At 43.6% G+C, this 19,675-nt stretch overlaps 1 protein-coding gene across 1 annotated transcript in view; it reads right to left on the minus strand.

Annotated features, from left to right (window-relative positions):
- LOC311142811 (rho GTPase-activating protein 26-like) overlaps nucleotides 1–19,675 on the minus strand; it is a 137,096-nt gene that overhangs the window by 66,559 nt on the left and 50,862 nt on the right. Inside the window, exons 2-9 of the mRNA XM_084178501.1 lie at nucleotides 19,120–19,215; nucleotides 18,042–18,103; nucleotides 15,491–15,562; nucleotides 10,600–10,701; nucleotides 10,288–10,398; nucleotides 8,365–8,469; nucleotides 8,047–8,176; nucleotides 5,257–5,357 (exon numbers count right to left, since the gene is read on the minus strand). Of these exons, the coding sequence (XP_084034627.1) occupies nucleotides 5,257–5,357; nucleotides 8,047–8,176; nucleotides 8,365–8,469; nucleotides 10,288–10,398; nucleotides 10,600–10,701; nucleotides 15,491–15,562; nucleotides 18,042–18,103; nucleotides 19,120–19,215 (779 nt within the window). The remainder of the gene's footprint in view (nucleotides 1–5,256; nucleotides 5,358–8,046; nucleotides 8,177–8,364; nucleotides 8,470–10,287; nucleotides 10,399–10,599; nucleotides 10,702–15,490; nucleotides 15,563–18,041; nucleotides 18,104–19,119; nucleotides 19,216–19,675) is intronic.

Here is a 19,675-nt window from a genome sequence, read left to right on the forward strand (position 1 = left end):
GGCCAGGTCGCAGTTGTAAATGAGAACTTGTTCTCAACTGGCTTACCTGGTTAAATAAAGTTGAAATAAATAAATAAATAATAAACATGGTGTGTGTCACTTGTTTGGGGCAGTTTGGAAACAACGGGGGTTCAGGAAAAGTGATGGCACGCCTATACAACATCACAAGCAAATTGTGAAAAATATGACAGCACTAAGGTACCCGACACGGCTGGCTATAGTTAAGTGTCAGGCTCACAAGAAAGGCAATGACTTTGTTATCAGGGGCAATAATGCAGCAGATTAAGCTGCTTAACAGGCCTCCAAATGCATTGCCCGGTGCTAGCACCAATGGTCATTGTAGAATCTGCACCTCAGTTAGATGACATCATTAGAATGCAGGAAAGGGCAGGACCCTACAAACAGACAAAGTGGCACCAAAGAGGAGCTACGAAAGATGTGACAGGGTTATGGAGATCCCATGAGGGTACTATTGTAGCACCAACCATATTACTTAACCTGTTAATAACAGATGCGCATGGTTTTGACCATTGTGGAAGGGGAGAAGTGATAAGGAAGATTAAACAGCAATGATACTGGTCATCATATCTATAGGTAATGGTAGATGATACATTGGCAAAATGTGAAGTTTGCGCGCAAAACAATGTGCGCAAGGGCATAACCACGCCTATAGGTCACAGAGGGGCCATTTCGACACCTGGTCATAGACTACGTGGATATGATTAAGAAAGTGAATGGAAAAAGATACATGCTTGTAATTATAGATAGGTTCAGTAGATGGGTAGAAGCAGTACCATCAGTAGACCTAGGATCAGGAACAGTAATCAAATTCCTAACCAGAGAAGTGATACCCAGGTTTGGAATACCGACAGAAATCACTTCAGACAATGGGTCAACATTTATTCAGAAAACAGTAAAACAAGTATTACAACAGCTAAGGATAAAGCAAAGACTGGGATGTGTGTATCACCCACAGTTGCAAGAATAAATGGAACCCTCAAGGCTAAACTTAATAAAATCTGTGCTAGTGCAAAGCTTAACTGGGTGGATGCATTACCGGTTGCCTTAATGATCTATCACATGCAAACTAACAGAAACACGCACCTAACCCCGGGTCGACCCATGCCAGTGCCAGTTCTGAGAGGACCCTATAAAGGTCCCTCACTTGAACAATTAGAGATGGAACAACTAACTGCTATACATAAAAGTGTTTATCTCCAGGAAAAAAGACGAGAACCAGAGCCAGGACCAGAGGTGTCCGGTCCGGTGGTGCCAGGGGACCAAGTGTACGTCAGGGTCTTCCGAAGGAAGTGGAACCAGCCCAGGCGAGAAGGTCCATACAAGGTGGTTTGAGCTATGCCTATGGCCATACAGGTGGAAGGAAGCACTACTTGGTACCACCTAAACCATTGCACCAGAGTACCACAAAGGGAACAGCGACTTGGCGATGAGGAAGCTGAAACCCCCGATAGGGAAGAAGAGGAAACAGGAACAGAAGGAGAGGGGATGGAAACTCAAACATAATCCCCAATCTCTGCTGAAGACAGACAAAATCAAAGGATGGGGGAAGAGGGCAGCGGGCAGTGGGAATGCTGTTGATGAGTTACATGCTCTGGTTGATTCCCTCAGTCGAGGGACAGACCTTCCAGACCCCCAAGACCTTCCAGACCCCCAAGACCTTCCAGACCTCTAATACCTTCCAGACCTCCAGGACCACCCAGAACCCCCAGACTTCCCCACAATTGACTTCTCTGCCTTTGTCTAGATCCAGTAACGAACACTGGAGGCTGGAGCAGTTGGATAATTGTGGAATGGCTCTTGTAACCATAGCTGTAAAACTAGGAAAAGTTATATTAGACTTGCCTACTACAATTCGGTACACAAAGGATAGACCAACGGAGCCAGGACAAATAACCATTATGAATCAGGAGGAAGTGTTGCACAGAGGATGGCCCAGGATAAAGAGATGTCAGATAGAAGGGTATGCCACAATTAGGGTAAGGTGTCTGAAAGACCATTGTGTAAAAACAGAATACATATGGGGCCCAACCCAAGGACCAAGCATACTAGGAAAACCAGTTGGTAGTGAGCCTACTAAAATAATGGACATAAATCAAGCGAAACGACTAATGGGAGGAGAAGGACCTATAGTCAGAACTAAAAGAGAAGAGCCTCCCACCAGTATTAGCACACCAGCAGTGAAAAACACAGAGACAAGACAAAGACAAGAAACAGATAGGATTAGAACGTTCATTCCTGCACAAGCAAGAACCATGAAGGAAATACAGAAAGAATTCCTTATTAAAGAGCGAGGGTCAGATGTTAGGCTGTGTGGGTGGGCCCATCACCGGGATAATGGGGAAGCCACATGGGACAACAGTAACTGTGATATCAAGATAACAAAAGAAGGAGACAGGTGGACCATAGACGTAAGAGCAACAGCCCAAGACCCAGATAAACAATGTGATGTAGTAATTTTGGGCTCCCGAGTGGCGCAGCGTTCTAAGGCACTGCATCTCAGTGCTTGATCACACAGTCGTCCGGAACAGCTGATGCTCTCATGCATGCTTCAGGGTTGCTTGCCTCGAAGCGAGCATAGAAGTAATTTAGCTCGTCTGGTAGGCTCGTGTCACTGGGCAGCTCGTGGCTGTGCTTCCCTTTGTAGTCCATAATAGTTTGCAAGCCCTGCCACATCCGGTTAGAGTCCCGCTCCTTGAAAGTGGCAGCTCTACCCTTTAGCTCAGTCATGATGTTGCCTGTAATCCATGGCTTCTGGTTGGGGTATGTACGTACGGTCACTGTGGGGACGACGTCATAGATGCACTTATTGATGAAGCCAGTGACTGATGAGGTGTACTCCTCGATGCCATCGGAAGAATCCCGGAACATATTACAATCTGTACTAGCAAAACAGTCCTGTAGCTTAGCATCTGCGTCATCTGACCACTTCTTTATTGACAGAGTCACTGGTGCTTCCTGCTTTAGTTTTTGCTTGTAAGCAGGAATTAGGAGGATAGAGTTATGGTCAGATTTGCCAAATGGAGGGCGAGGGAGAGCTTTGTACGCGTCTCTGTGTGTGGAGTAAAGGTGGTCTAGACTTTTTTTTTCTTCTGGTTGCAAATTTAACATGCTGGTAGAAATGAGGTAAAACGGATTTAAGTTTCCCTGCATTAAAGTCCCCGGCCACTAGGAGCGCTGCCTCTGGATGAGCGTTTTCCTGTTTAGTTATGGCCTTATACAGCTCATTGAGTGTGGTCTTAGCGCCAGCATTGGTTTGTGGTGGTAAATAGACAGCAACAAAAAATATAGATGAAAACTCTCTTGGTTAATAGTGTGGTCTACAGCTTATCATGAGATACACTACCTCAGGCGAGCAAAACCTTGAGACTTCCTTAATATTAGATTTCGTGCACCAGCTGTTATTTACAAATACACACCGTCACCGCTTGTCTTACCGGAGGCAGCTGTTCTGGCCTCTCGCCCATGCCAAGATAAGAGCCCTGCATCGTCGCCGACAGGCAAAAACAAGCAGGCGACCGATGCCAACATTTATTTCTCTCTCTTCTCTCTCTCTCTCTCTCTCTCTCTGTCTTTCTGCTCCAACAACTACAGTTGAAGTTGGAAGTTTACATACACTTAGGTTGGAGTCATTAAAACTCGTTTTTCAACCACTCCACAAATTTCTTGTTAACAAACTATAGTTTTGGCAAGTGCATGACACAAGTAATTTTTCCAACAATTGTTTACAGACAGATTATTTCACTTATAATTCACTGTATCACAATTCCTGTGGGTCAGAAGTTTACATACACTAAGTTGACTGTGCCTTTAAACAGCTTGGAAAATTCCAGAAAATTATGTCATGGCTTTAGAAGCTTCTGATAGGCTAATTGACATCATTTGAGTCAATTGGAGGTGTACCTGTGGATGTATTTCAAGGCCTACCTTCAAACTCAGTGCCTCTTCACTTGACATCATGGGAAAATAAAAATAAATCAGCTAAGACCTTAGAAAAAAAGTTCATCCTTGGGAGCAATTTCCAAACGCCTGAAGGTACCACGTTCATCTGTACAAACAATAGTACGCAAGTATAAACACCATGGGACCGCGCAGCCGTCATACCGCTCAGGAAGGAGACGCGTTCTGTCTCCTAGAGATATACATACTTTGGTGTGAAAAGTGAAAATCAATCCCAGAACAACAGCAAAAGACCTTGTGAAGATGCTGGAGGAAACAGGTACAAAAGTATCTATATCCACAGTCAAACGAGTCCTATATCGACATAACCTGAAAGGCCGCTCAGCAAGGAAGAAGCCACTGCTCCAAAACCGCCATAGAAAAGCCAGACTACGGTTTGCAACTGTACATGGGGACAACGATCATACTTTTTGGAGAAATGTCCTCTGGTCTGATGAAACAAAAATAGAACTGTTTGGCCATAATGACCATCGTTATGTTTGGAGAAAAAGGGAGGGTTTGCAAGCCGAAGAACACCATCCCAACCGTGAAGCATGGGGGTGGCAGCATCATGCTGTGGGGGTGCTTTGCTGCAGGAGGGACTGGTGCACTTCACAAAATAGATGGCATCATGAGGAAGGAAAATTATGTGGATATATTGAAGCAACATCTCAAGACAGGAAGTTAAAGCTTGGTCGCAAATGGGTCTTCCAAATGGACAATGACCACATGCATACATCCAAAGTTGTGGCAAAATGGCTTAAGGACAACAAAGTCAAGGTATTGGAGTGGCCATCACAAAGCCCTGACCTCAATCCTATAGAACATTTGTGGGCAGAACTGAAAAAGCATGTGCGAGCAAGGAGGCCTACAAACCTGACTCAGTTACACCAGCTCTGTCAGGAGGAATGGGCCAAAATTCACCCAAATTATTGTGGGAAGCTTGTGGAAGGCTACCCGAAACGTTTGACCCAAGGTAAACAATTTAAAGGCAATGCTACCAAATACTAATTGAGTGTATGTAAACTTCTGACACACTGGGAATGTGATGAAATAAATAAAAGCTGAAATAAATCATTGTCTCTACTATTATTCTGACATTTCACATTCTTAAAATAAAGTGGTGATCCTAACTGACCTAAAACAGGGCATTTTTTACTAGGATTAAATGTCAAGAATTGTGGAAAACTGAGTTTAACTGTATTTGGCTAAGGTGTTTGTAAACTTCCGACTTCAACTGTACATGGTCCCACGGCATGGTAGAGTGGCATTCTGGGTAGAAACAAACAGACAACGCACCACTTTGCCTCCAGACTTCTGGTCAAACAGGACCATGGTGACTCGTTTGGGCTCTCGATGGTAGGTGCAGTAGTACTTGACCCAGGTTGACACGAAAGAACCTGAGCGAGAAGCAGAGAGAGAAGCAGAGAGAGAAGGAGAGAGAAGCAGAGAGAGAAGGAGAGAGAGAAGCGGAGAGAGATGCAGAGAGAGAAGCGGAGAGAGATGCAGAGAGAGATGCAGAGAGAGATGCAGAGAGAGAAGCGGAGAGAGATGCAGAGATAGACACAGAGAGAGACGCAGCGAGAGAAGCAGAGGGAGAAGCAGAGAGAGAAGCAGAGAGAGAAGCAGAGAGAGAAGCAGAGAGAGAAGCAGAGAGAGAAGGAGAGAGAAGCGGAGAGAGAAGCGGAGAGAGAAGCGGAGAGAGAAGCGGAGAGAGATGTAGAGAGAGATGTAGAGAGAGAAGCAGAGAGAGAAGCAGAGAGAGAAGGAGAGAGAAGCAGAGAGAGGAGCAGAGAGAGAAGCAGAGAGAGAGAAGAGGAGAGAGAAGCAGAGAGAGAAGGAGAGAGAGAAATGGAGAGAGAAGCAGAGAGAGAGGCAGAGAGAGAGAAGCAGAGAGAGAAGGAAAGAGAGAAGCGGAGAGAAGCAGAGAGAGAAGCAGCAAGAAGCAGAGAGAGAAGCAGAGACAGAAGCAGAGAGAGATGCAGAGAGAAAAGCAGAGAGAGAAGCAGAGAGAGAGGCAGAGAGAGAAGGAGAGAGAGAAGCAGAGAGAGAAGCAGAGAGAGAATGAGAGAGAGTAGCAGATGGGTGGGGAGAAATTAAAAAATGGTGTCGGTTACCAATTTATTACTGCACACGCTCAATGCCCTTGTCACCTCTTGGAGCGTGACTTTCTCATCCTGAATACAATTACTCTTGTTGTTTCTATGGGGACATTTTAATCTTCAGTGCCTTGCAAAAGTATTCATCCCCCTTGGCGTTTTTCCTATTTTGTTGCATTACAACCTGTAATTTAAATGAATTTTTATTTGGAATTCATGTAATGGACATACACAAAATACTCCAAATTGGTGAAGTGAAATGAAAAAATTACTTATTTCTAATATTTCTAAAAAATAAATAACGGAAAAGTGGTGTGTGTACATGTATTCACCCCCTTTGCTATGAAGCCCCTAAATAAGATCTGGTGCAACCAATTACCTTCAGAAGTCACATAATTAGTTAAATAAAGTCCACCTGTGTGCAATCTAAGTGTCACATGATCTGTCACATGATCTCAGTATATATACACCTGTTCTGAAAGGCCCCAGAGTCTGCAACACCACTAAGCAAGGGGCACCACCAAGCAAGCGGCACCATGAAGACCAAGGAGCTCTCCAAACAGGTCAGGGACAAAGTTGTGGAGAAGTACAGATCAGGGTTGGGTTATAAAAAATATCTGAAACTTTGAACATCCCACGGAGCACCATTAAATCCATTATTACATTTTTTTAAAGAAAATGGCACCACAACAAACATGCCAAGAGAGGGCCGGCCACCAAAACTCACGGACCAGGCAAGGAGGGCATTAATCAGAGAGGCAACAAGGAGTCAAAAGATAACCCTGAAGGAGCTGCAAAGCTCCACAGTGGAGATTGGAGTATCTGTCCATAGGACCACTTTAAGCCATACACTCCACAGAGCTGGGCTTTACGGAAGAGTGGCCAGAAAAAAGACATTGCTTAAAGAAATAAATAAGCAAACACGTTTGGTGTTCGCCAAAAGGCATGTGGGAGACTCCCCAAACATATGGAAGAAGGTACTCTGTTCAGATGAGACTAAAATTGAGCTTTTTGGACATCAAGGAAAACGCTATGTCTGGCGCAAACCCAACACCTCTCATCACCCCGAGAACACCATCCCCACAGTGAAGCATGGTGGTGGCAGCATCATGATGTGGGGATGTTTTTCCATTGGCAGGGATTAGGAAACTGGTCAGAATTGAAGGAATGATGGATGGCGCTAAATACAGGGAAATTCTTGAGGGAAACCTGTTTCAGTCTTCCAGAGATTTGAGACTGGGATGGAGGTTCACCTTCCAGCAGGACAATGACTCTAAGCATACTGCTAAAGCAACACTTGAGTGGTTTAAGGGGAAACATTTCAATGTCTTGGAATGGCCTAGTCAAAGCCCAAACCTCAATCCAATTGAGAATCTGTGGTATGACTTAACAATTTCTGTACACCAGCGGAACCCATTCAACTTGAAGGAGCTGGAGCAGTTTTGCCTTGAAGAATGGGCAAAAATCCCAGTGTCTAGATGTGCCAAGCTTATAGAGACATACCCCAAGAGACTTGCAGCTGTAATTGCTGCAAAAAGGTGGCTCTACAAAGTATTGACTTTGGGGGGGTGAATAGTTATGCACGCTCAAGTTTCCTGTTTTTTTTGTCTTATTTCTTGTGTGTTTCACAATAAATAATATTTTGCATCTTCAAAGTGGTAGGCATGTTGTGTAAATCAAATGATACAAACTCTTTTTAATTCCAGGTTGTAAGGCAACAAAATAGGAAAAATGCCAAGGGGGGTGAATACTTTCGCAAGCCACTGTATATGTACAACAACACCACTGGTACTAAAGCGGTAGTCGTAATTTCACCACCACCACGCTTTTCCAAATGGTAGTGATATGATACGTGACCTTATTGCAGCATGAGAGAGAAAAGTGTGTGTGTGTGTGTGTGTGTGTGTGTGTGTGTGTGTGTGTGTGTCAGACAGTGAGAGCAAGAGCGAGAAAGGAGTGAGAGTGACAGAGAGCAGGACGGGACACTCACGTTTCTCCTGTACAAACAGATATCCCTCCATGGTGTCATGGCTGATGCTCTTGTGTTCATGGGGGTTCTCCTTCATCTTCCTCATCAGACACTCCACCTCAGACCGTGTGCTTTCAAAACGGTTCCGTGTCTGAACAGGGCAGGAGAGGAGACAGAATGATGGAAACATCCCACCTACCACCCTGCATTCTGAGCAATTCACCATTGTCTGCAGTTGTTGGGTTAGGGCTATTGCCTTGAAATGCCACTGGGCTGGCAAAAGAGGAAATTTGATCAGCACCTCATGCCTGTAATGTATGGCATCAACATGTATCTTACATTCTGAATGCTGATGGTGAGGTCTGTCTTGAAGTGGTTGAAATCTTTGGCCAGCTCGTACCCATGATGGTAGTAAGTAAACAGCCCTTGAAGGAATGCCAGCAACTAGAATGGATGTAGAGGATGACAGGGAAAGGAAACAAGGTTGAGAAACATTCCTCTCAACTCAATTAAATTAAATCAACCTAATCTACTGTCATTTGTTTTCAAAGGTACTTGTTGTCAGCTACATTCTAAAGCTACATATGTAGGATCTTAATTTGATGATCCTGTTGCAGGAGATCTTTCCTGAAATGTAGGAAATTGTACTGTATTTGAGGTTTAAAAAAGCTTTCTGAAGTTTGTAATTTCCACTTTGAAATTTCAGACTTGATTTTTCCTCACGAAAAATGTATCAACCCCTACAAAAATGTATGTTCATTATAATCCACATACTGTAATAATTCACATTTCCTGTTGCTGCAGGATTCTTTTCCTGCTGGCTGAAATTAAGATCCTACATCTGTACATTGTGTAGACGGTGTGGGTCAAAGAGAGATGAGGTGACTGAGCATGAAAGTTGTAAAGTAACAGTAGTACAGTAACAGTAGTAATGTAACAGTAGTAATGTAACAGTAGTACAGTAACAGTAGTACAGTAACAGTAGTACAGTAACAGTAGTACAGTAACAGTAGTAATGTAACAGTAGTACAGTAACAGTAGTAATGTAACAGTAGTACAGTAACAGTAGTACAGTAACAGTAGTACAGTAACAGTAGTAATGTAACAGTAGTAATGTAACAGTAGTAATGTAACAGTAGTACAGTAACAGTGGTACAGTAACAGTAGTAATGTAACAGTAGTAATGTAAAAGTAGTAATGTAAAAGTAGTACAGTAACAGTAGTACAGTAACAGTAGTAATGTAACAGTAGTACAGTAACAGTAGTAATGTAACAGTAGTAATGTAACAGTAGTACAGTAACAGTAGTAATGTAACAGTAGTAATGTAAAAGTAGTACAGTAACAGTAGTAATGTAACAGTAGTACAGTAACAGTAGTAATGTAACAGTAGTACAGTAACAGTAGTAATGTAACAGTAGTACAGTAACAGTAGTAATGTAACAGTAGTACAGTAACAGTAGTACAGTAACAGTAGTACAGTAACAGTAGTAATGTAACAGTAGTAATGTAAAAGTAGTACAGTAACAGTAGTAATGTAACAGTAGTACAGTAACAGTAGTACAGTAACAGTAGTAATGTAACAGTAGTAATGTAACAGTAGTAATGTAACTGTAGTACAGTAACAGTAGTAATGTAACAGTAGTACAGTAACAGTAGTAATGTAACAGTAGTACAGTAACAGTAGTACAGTAACAGTAGTACAGTAACAGTAGTAATGTAACAGTAGTAATTTAAAAGTAGTACAGTAACAGTAGTAATGTAACAGTAGTACAGTAACAGTAGTAATGTAACAGTAGTAATGTAACAGTAGTAATGTAACAGTAGTAATGTAACTGTAGTAATGTAACAGTAGTACAGTAACAGTAGTAATGTAACAGTAGTAATGTAACAGTAGTACAGTAACAGTAGTAATGTAACAGTAGTACAGTAACAGTAGTACAGTAACAGTAGTAATGTAACAGTAGTAATGTAACAGTAGTACAGTAACAGTAGTACAGTAACAGTAGTACAGTAACAGTAGTAATGTAACAGTAGTAATGTAACAGTAGTACAGTAACAGTAGTAATGTAACAGTAGTACAGTAACAGTAGTAATGTAACAGTAGTACAGTAAGAGTAGTAGGGTTGCAAAAGTAAATACGTCTTCCAACCAGGATTTCTGGAGAACCTGGGAAGTTTAGGAAAGTTACCGGAATTTTGCACCCCTAAGCAGTATACAGTAAAAGACAGCAGATGCTGAGGGCGGTTGACATTCTCACTGACCGGCTCTACGAAGTCAAACATCTTCCTCTCCTGGACTTCCTGCACCTTGAACACGTACTCCAGAGACACCTCATAGAAATGCTGCCGCACGTGGTCCACCTGACTGTCTGCCTGCACAACACACACAGTGACGTGACTCTGTTTGAACGGACGTTCAGGGCACACACACAGTGAAGTGACTCTGTTTGAACTGACGTTCAGGTCACACACAGACATGCATCACCTCAGAATTACAGTGAGTCAACTCACAAACACATGAACACTTAAACGTAAACATGGACCTACTGCAGCAAGGGAAAGGTATGTACTTACTTCATGGAGATGTGCTTCTTTCTTCTTTGCTGATAGACTTAGGTGCTTCTCCAGTACAGCACAGTATTTCTCTGTCTCTTTGTCGTATTTCTTCTTGGCTTCCTGTGAGAGGTCAGTCAAAAGGTCACCAACAGTCACTTTGTTTCCTCTAAAGTCCTGGACACCACACACAGCAATGTCTATTTCTAATTAACCAGGAAGTCCCATTGAGGTCAGAATATCTCTTTCTTAAGAGAGACCTATATATCAGACATATGGCACATTTCCACTAAGGATTTACCCCAGTGTTTTACCCAAAAGACTCAGTCTTTTTCTGTTTCCATCTACGCAGGCCGGCACCCGTGCCTCACTGGGCCATGGCTCCGGCGGACCTGTTTCACTTGGGGCCAAAGCCAAGCCACTTGTACTTTGCAGCTTTCATTTACATAACAATGGCTAACTGTGAACTTTAACACCTTCTCACAAAGCAACTGTTTTGATTATGCAGAGCTTGTTGATTCTGCTTTTCACAAGTCCTCACTGTCAGTCCTAGCTATGGAAACACAATTTCCCTAGTATAACATAAGGGTGTATGCAATAGTGTAACACTGGTGTTACAGTAAAAAATCTGCAATATAACTCTGTTTTGGCATCTTCACTGCTACCAGTGGCGACCTGTCATTCAGGGCACCTGTTTTGAGCCCCAATTTCTTTGCAAAAAATAAAATAAAATAACATTTTTGGGGGGGTTGCCTGTTTTGCATGTTATTTTGGCATTAATACGTGTCACATATCAGTTTGCAAACAATGTTAAAATAAAATAAAAATAATTGAGTTAATAAAGCCGCATACAAACATGGTCTCTTTTTTGCTTTGTTGAGTAAGGCAGCTCCAAAATGCAGGTGTTTCAGCCTAGCTCAGTGTTTTCTGTGGTGGTGGGGCAGCCAGCGGAAAATACGGAGCGTAGGGGTTGGTAATGTCCTCTAGTTGTGCCGTGATTGGCTCAGTGTTGTCTCTCATGGGGACACTACCTCACCGCCAAATCTAAGGGTAGAGGTTGAAAATTCAAGCCCCTTGGGTGCTGCCATAGAGTTACATTAGAGGTACCCATCCAAGAAGGCTCAAGGTCATTGGCCACAGATAAAATTATGTCAAATCACGTTATATCTACAGTAGCTTTGATTGGACTGATCATGTCAATATCATACTTTCAAAATCTTAGCTAGTAGTCATCATCATGAATCAAGTCGACAATCTACTGGAAAATCCTTTTTAATCCTTGTCATATGAAGAGAAATAATGAAGAGAAATTATAGATAAAATGTATCGGTGCTCATCGGCCATTTGACATAAACATTACACAACAAGTTGGAAATCGCAAATTCAACAATGAGTGGTTTGGAAGGAATCAGTGGCTAACTGCAAGCATTGCAAAGCAATCACTAGCCTGTTATTCAGTGGAGTGGCTGTGTGGTCCAAAGTCTGGGTTTAAGGGTCTCTTTTCCAAGCTTAAAATGATAAACATTCAACATTGGCCATGCTGTCAATCCAGCAACATTTCTGCCGCGCTCAAAACAACTGTTAACTCGGAACTGGGAAATCTGACTTCACTGATTTCAAGACAACTAGGAACTCGGGAAAAAACTAGCTCCAACTGGGATAATACGTTTTGAACGGTCATCCAACTCGGAATTGTAAGTCGTGAACTCGGGCATCTCTAGAGCTACGACCTGAAGATCACTGATGTCATCATGATTCGACCTTGCTTTTTTCCGAGTTCCCAGTTGTCTTAAAAGCACCATAAATCCAGAGAATGCCAGACTTTGATGACAAAGTTTGATGACAGAATTTGCCCACGAAGGACCGCCGCGCCACCTTCCTGTTCAAGTGAGCACAGCACAACAAGGTGAGTGCAAAAATGTATTGTATGCTGCTGCATAAATTATGTAATATGCCAGGGAGATATGTATACTGTAGCTAAGAAAGTAATACTAAGTGTATGTTGTGTAGTAAGCTGTTAGTAGCCCATGTGTCTCACCCTGATCATTTGGTCTATTTTCCCCTCTTAATTTTGCCTACTGTTCTGACTTGGTGGTGCACATGTAGCCTATAACCTGTTTTAGAGAAATGTAATTACAGAATATTGTAAGAGCTTTCACTGTCTGCTTATATTCCCCCTTTATTTATCCTACGGTTCTGACTTGGTGCACAGGGAGAACACTGTAAAAACGGCCCATGTTTGGAATTCTGTCGCTGTACATTTCAAAAGTGCTGAACAAATAGTTAAATTGACTACGTCCGTCCTAGCTCGCTCATTAATGTCTTAATCAAAATTACAGACTGCCTCTTATCCGCTTGTCGTCCGCTTATGGCATAGTTTGTACATCTCAATTGTCAGTAGAAACCACATTTGTTTAAGCGAGTCAGCCATATTTTTTAGTGATCCAATTGACATTTTAGTCATTTAGCAGACGCTCTTATCCAGAGCGATTTACAATTAGTGAGTGCATACATTTTTCATAATGGCCCCCCGTGTACAGCTACGTTTTTTTAAAAGGCAGTAAATGAGGCTGAATTAACTGTTTCGCTGCCAGACAAGGCTCCGCTGATAGCCAGGTGTAGCAGTGGTAAGGTGTTGGGACTGCTGTTGGGACTCTGCTGTTGGGATAGCTTTATGTAGGCCCTAACAGTTTGTGGGCACCGTTTGTCATCGTCGTGCAATTAATGTATTGTTTAGTGTTGTGTTGTGTTGTGGCTTTGCTGGCATGCATCCCCCAACATTTTTGGTTTGTTTGCCCCACTAAGATTTACATGTTAAAATCGCCACTGACTGCTACACTCTTAGAAAAAAAAGGTGCCATCTAGAACCTAAAAGGGTTCTTCAGCTGTCCCTATAGGAGAACCCTTTGAAGAACCATTTTTGGTTCCAGGTAGAACCCTTTTGGGTTCCATATAGAATCCTTTCCACAGAGGGTTCTACATAGAACCCAAAAGGGTTCTACCTGGAACCAAAAAGGGTTCTCCTATGGGGACAGCCAAAGAACCCTTTTGGAACCCTTTTTTCTGAGAGTGTACCTTCCAACAGAACATAATTTCTCAAGAGTCATCGGCATTATTGGTATGTCCAGGGCTCAGCTTCACCGACAAACCTGGAGGCACAAGTTGTGAGATACAGGTTGCAATCACAAGTCCTCTAGGGCTGCTGAAACCAACAGAGACAGCTCACAGCTGTTGGGAAAATAATAGAGCACTTTATACTGAACCTCTGGTAATGAGGTCATCCACAGACAGACAGACAGACAGACAGACATAACAGGGTGTGTCAGTATTAACATACAGTACAGTACTCATCACCCTGGGGCACATTGACTGTGTCCACACCTGCTACTGACTGATGTCATCATCCCTGTCCACCCGGTCACATGACCCAGCCTTTCATAACCAGCCAGTTTCCACAGGAAGTAGAACCAATCAACCCTCCTCAGAACAGAATGACCACAACAGCTGCTCAACACATCATTACGGAGCATCATAATATAGCAAACCAAAGCCATTCTATTAGCTCTAACCCTGTTTCAAGGCCGTGCTATCCGGGATCCTTGGAACATCCCTACTCCCATTGAAGTTGAAATGTTTAATGGTTAATGTTAGGTAATGGTTATGGTTAAGGTTAGGGTAGGGTTAGGGTTTAGGGTAGGGACGTCCCAAGGATCCGGATAGCACTGACCCACGTTTCAATGTGGGCTTTTTGAGTTAAAGTATCCTTCAAACACTCAATTATTCTTCAAACATTCAATGAACATACACCTCCTTCAGACTTTGACTTCATAGTGATATGGTGTGAGGTACATTCACAAAATTATGTCAATGTGTAAAAAGGGTTACAATATCACACTCAGTATGAGGTCTGTTACCTTTCTTTCTTCATTGACAATCAACCAACTAAATCCTGATAAAGCCCTTCATGTATTACCATTATTGGCCATGTGGTGGCAGTGTCTTATCACAGAAGACCTGTCAGCTCTGGCAGGCAGAGCTGAGAGCGTTTTAGACATAGAGGTACAGTTTAGGGAGCGCTTTGAATGCTGCCATCAATGGTGATTTAATAGAGAGATGCTGCTCCCTGCAGTGCATACATTACATAGAGTCTACCCTACAAACATATAACGTCTATGCAGTGCCTGTGGAATCAGAACAACCTGGACAAAGTCAGTTACCTGTCAAACTGAAGGGCAAACTGCTAATATTTGAGTGATCAGTGCATTTCCTAACAATCAGCGGATAGGTTAAAATGTCATAAACAAAGATGTTTTTTTTGTTGTCTTTCAAGGCTAAACAGGGTTTATGAAATGGCTACATGACCCAATAAGGATTATAATTCACCTCGTAATCTACGAGGGATTGTAAAATCACACAATGACCCTGTAGTAGGGATTAACAGGTCATTTAGGGGGGGGGGGGAAACCGTGCCTGACAGACGAGGGCGAAGGACACTGTCTACCGGTCATCCCCGCCTCCCGCTAGCACAGCAGGCGGAAGGCTGAGGCAACACCGTGTACTAGCTAGCTTGATAGTTAGCTAGCACATGGTGTCACCCCCGCCTGCTGTGTACCGCAGTCCTCCTTGTTAGCTAGCGGGAGCAACACAGGTAGACAGTGTCCTTCGCTCCCGCCTGCCCTCACTGTCGTTAACAGAACTGCGGGAAAACAATGCCCATCTTCTGTGGGGTTTATCGGCGGCTGGCATTCAAAGTTTTTGTGCATTAACACCACCTACTGTACCGGAGTGCCCCTGCCTCCCGCCTGTCCTAACTAAAGAAAATTAGCAATAGAAATATAAGTATGCAGGAATGCCCCGAATTGCGGGCCGCAATTGTACCCTTATCGGGGGTCCAGTCATAATATATCCTTACCTTGGCAGCACTGATCTGCTCCTTCCTGAAGCGCTCCAGTGGCATGATCAGCACATCATTGGCGTTTTCAATCTGAGCAGAGATCAGTCACAACACAGCTGATCACACAGGACCTCACTCTACTGGTTATATAACACTTTCATGTTCAGAAAGTATTCAGACCCCTTGACTTTTTCCACGTATTGTTACATTACAGCCTTATTCTAAAATTGATTAAATGTTTTTTTTCCCCCTCATCAATCTACACACAATACCCCATAATGACAAAGCAAAAACAGGTTTTTAGAAATTGTTGCAACCAAAAATAAAAAATAACTGAAATATCACATTTACATAAGTATTCAGACCCTTTACTCAGTACTTTGTTGAAGCACCTTTGGCAGCGATTACTGTACCGGTTTTCTCCAGTACAGTAGGTGGTGTCTCCCTCAACGTGACCAAGACAAAGGAGATGAATGTGGACTACAGGAAAAAAAAGAGGACTGAGCATGCCCCCATTCTCATCAACGGAGCTGTAGTGGAACAGGTTGAGAGCTTCAAGTTCCTTGGTGTCCACATCACCAACAAACTGTCATGGTCCAAACACACCAAGACAGTCGTGAAGAGGGCACGACAAAGCCTATTCCCCCTCAGGATACTGAAAAGATTTGGCATGGGTCCTCAGATCCTCAAAAAATTCTACAGCTGCACCACCGAGAGCATCCTGACTGGTTGCATCACCGCCTCGTATGGCAACTGCTCGGCCTCCGACCGCAAGGCACTACAGAGGGTGGTGTGGACAGCCCAGTACATCACTGGGGCCAAGCTTCCTGCCATCCAGGACCTCTATACCAGGCGGTGTCAGAGGAAGGCCCTCAAAATTGTCAAAGATTCCAGCCACCTTAGTCATAGACTGTTCTCTCTGCTACCGCACGGCAAGCGTTACCGGAGTGCCAAGTCTAGGTCCAAAAGACTTCTCAACAGCTTCTACCCCCAAGCCATAAGACTCCTGAACAGCTAATCATGGCTACCCGTACTAATTGCACTGCCCCCCCCCACCCCCACCCCCTACCCTATCTTTTTACACTGCTGCTACTCTGTTAATTATTTATGCATAGTCACTTTAACTCTACCCACATGTATATATTACTTCAACTACCTCAACTACCCGGTGCCCCCGCACATTGACTCTGCACTGGTACCCCCCTGTATATATAGCCTCCCTACTGTTATTTTATTTTACTTCTGCTCTTTTATTTTGCTTTTTTATTAAAAATAAATGCACTGTTGGTTAAGGGCTGTAAGTAAGCATTTCACTGTAATGTCTGCACCTGTTGTATTCGGCGCATGTGGCCAATAAAATGTGGGTTCAAGTCCGGGCTCTGGCTGGGCCACTCAAGGACATTCAGAGACTTGTCCCGAAGCCACTCCTGCATTGTCATGGCTGTGTGCTTAGGGTCGTTGTCCTGTTGGAAGGTAAACAATCTCCCCAGTCTGAGGTCCTGAGCACTCTTGAGCAGGTTTTCATCAAGGCTCTCTCTGTACTTTGCTCTGTTCATCTTTCCCTCGATCCTGACTAGTCTTCCAGTCCTTGCCGCTGAAAAACCTCCCCACAGCATGATGCTGCCACCACCATGCTTCACCGTAGGGATGGTGCCAGGTTTCCTCCAGACGTGACGCTTGGCATTCAGGCCAAAGAGTTCATCAGACCAGAAAATCTTGTTTCTCATGGTCTGAGAGTCTTTAGGTGCCTTTTGGCAAACTCCAAGCGGGCTGTCATGTGCCTTTTACTGAGGAGTGGCTTCCGTCTGGCCACTCTACCATAAAGGCCTGATTGGTGGAGTGCTGCAGAGATGGTTGTCCTTCTGGAAGGTTCTCCCATCTCCACAGAGGAACTCTAGAGCTCTGTCAGAGTGACCATCGGGTTCTTGGTCACCTCCCTGACCAAGGCCCTTCTCCCCCAATTGCTCAGTTTGGCCGGGCGGCCAGCTCTAGGAAGAGTCTTGGTGGTTCCAAACTTCTTCCATTTAAGAATGATGGTGGCCACTGTGTTCTTGGGGACCTTCAATACTGCAGACATTTTTTGGTACCCTTCCCCAGATCTGTGCCTCGGCACAATCCTGTCTTGGAGCTCTACGAACAATTCCTTCGACCTCATGGCTTGGTTTTTGCTCTGACATGCACTGTCAACTGTGGGGCCTTATATAGACAGGTGTGTGCCTTTCCAAATCATGTCCAATCAATTGAATTTACCACAGGTGGACTCCAATCAAGCTGTAGAAACATCTCAAGGATGCTTAATGGAAACAGGATGGTCCTGAGCTCAATTTCAAGTCTCATAGCAAAGGGTCTGAATACTTAAGTAAATCATGTATTTCAGGGGGTTTTTTTTATACATTTGCAAAAATTTCTAAAAATCTGTTTTCGCTTTGTCATTATGGGGAATTGTGTGTAGATTGCTGAGAGAAAAAATAATGTAATCAATTTTAGAATAAGGCTGTAACGTAACAAAATGTGGAAAAAGTCAAGGGGTCTGAATACTTTCCGAAGACACTGTATATCTGACACTCACCATCCGCGTTCTCTCATCCTCCAGGTTCTGCAACACTCCAGCAAACTCCTGTAGAGACTTTGCTGTAGATGGTTAGAGATAGACAGACAGACAGAGACAGACAGACCGACAGACAGAGTGGATACAGTGGGAGGTTAACAATAAATAATGAGCCAGTGATCATACTTTGGCTCTGTACATAATCTAACATTCAACATTTGTGACTTTGCTTGGATAACAAGGTTATTAATTTGAAATCCTAGTTGACATGCTTGCTTTAGACCAGAATGTGTTTTCAACTAGCAAGCTACTGCTTGTTCCGTCCCTGCTCCAGACCATGGTTTCTCAAACTTTTAACATAATGGCAAGTTTATTGATGTCATTAAATTTCATCCAACTTGTCAAGGAACCTAATTGCGTTGATAACAGCTTATCCTGTGTTTTAGACACTGGTGACCAGCCTTCGCTGTGTTTTGGACACTGGTGACCAGCCTTCGCTATGTTTTAGACACTGGTGACCAGCCTTCGCTATGTTTTAGACACTGGTGACCAGCCTTCGCTGTGTTTTAGACACTGGTGACCAGCCTTCGCTATGTTTTAGACACTAGTGACCAGCCTTCGCTGTGTTTTAGACACTAGTGACCAGCCTTCGCTATGTTTTAGACACTAGTGACCAGCCTTCGCTGTGTTTTAGACACTCGTGACCAGCCTTCGCTATGTTTTAGACACTAGTGACCAGCCTTCGCTGTGTTTTAGACACTGGTGACCAGCCTTCGCTATGTTTTAGACACTGGTGACCAGCCTTCGCTATGTTTTAGACACTGGTGACCAGCCTTCGCTATGTTTTAGACACTGGTGACCAGCCTTCGCTATGTTTTAGACACTGGTGACCAGCCTTCGCTATGTTTTAGACACTGGTGACCAGCCTTCGCTATGTTTTAGACACTGGTGACCAGCCTTCGCTATGTTTTAGACACTGGTGACCAGCCTTCGCTATGTTTTAGACACTGGTGACCAGCCTTCGCTATGTTTTAGACACTGGTGACCAGCTTATGCTGGTGCTGAGTGTGTAACTACAAGTTTCTCAGGGCGAGCTCACCAATACATATCTCGTCGTCCGTTTCTGCGTCTCCTATGCACTGGAACTTAAACTCGTTGAGAGACTCTGCAAACTTCCTCTTGGCCGTGGACAGATCTGAAGGAGGACAGAGAGAGGGCAAGTCACGTTAACAAAAAGAGGGAGGCATATGGGTGTCTTTAAAAAAATGCATGAGGTGTTAAAGGTTCCTTCCTTAGCGATTTCGCTGTCCTTTGCACAGGTTGTGTGTCAACCATTCTCACAGAGAGAGAGGGATGGAGAGAGAGAAATTGACCATGCTTGTGTAAATAGCGGCCCTATGTGCGGAAAGATTTGCAGTTGCTTGCCAGTCCTATTTTATTTTTTACACAGGCCCCGTAACCTTGTACTTTTTCATAAATACTGGATGCCTCAGCATATCAAGGAAGCTCTCGCCTCAGGAGTGAGCCCTCAGAGCTGGCTATAAAACGCCAATGGGTTCAGAGTTCGCTCTCGTAAAAGTGAGTCACAATGTGTTGCTGGCATCGAAGCAACCACAGTATGAACACACTTTGGCCATAGATAGGGAACCTCAGCT

Source organism: Coregonus lavaretus, assembly GCF_964263955.1.
Source record: "Coregonus lavaretus genome assembly, chromosome: 15".
Classification (NCBI taxonomy): Eukaryota; Metazoa; Chordata; class Actinopteri; order Salmoniformes; family Salmonidae; genus Coregonus; species Coregonus lavaretus.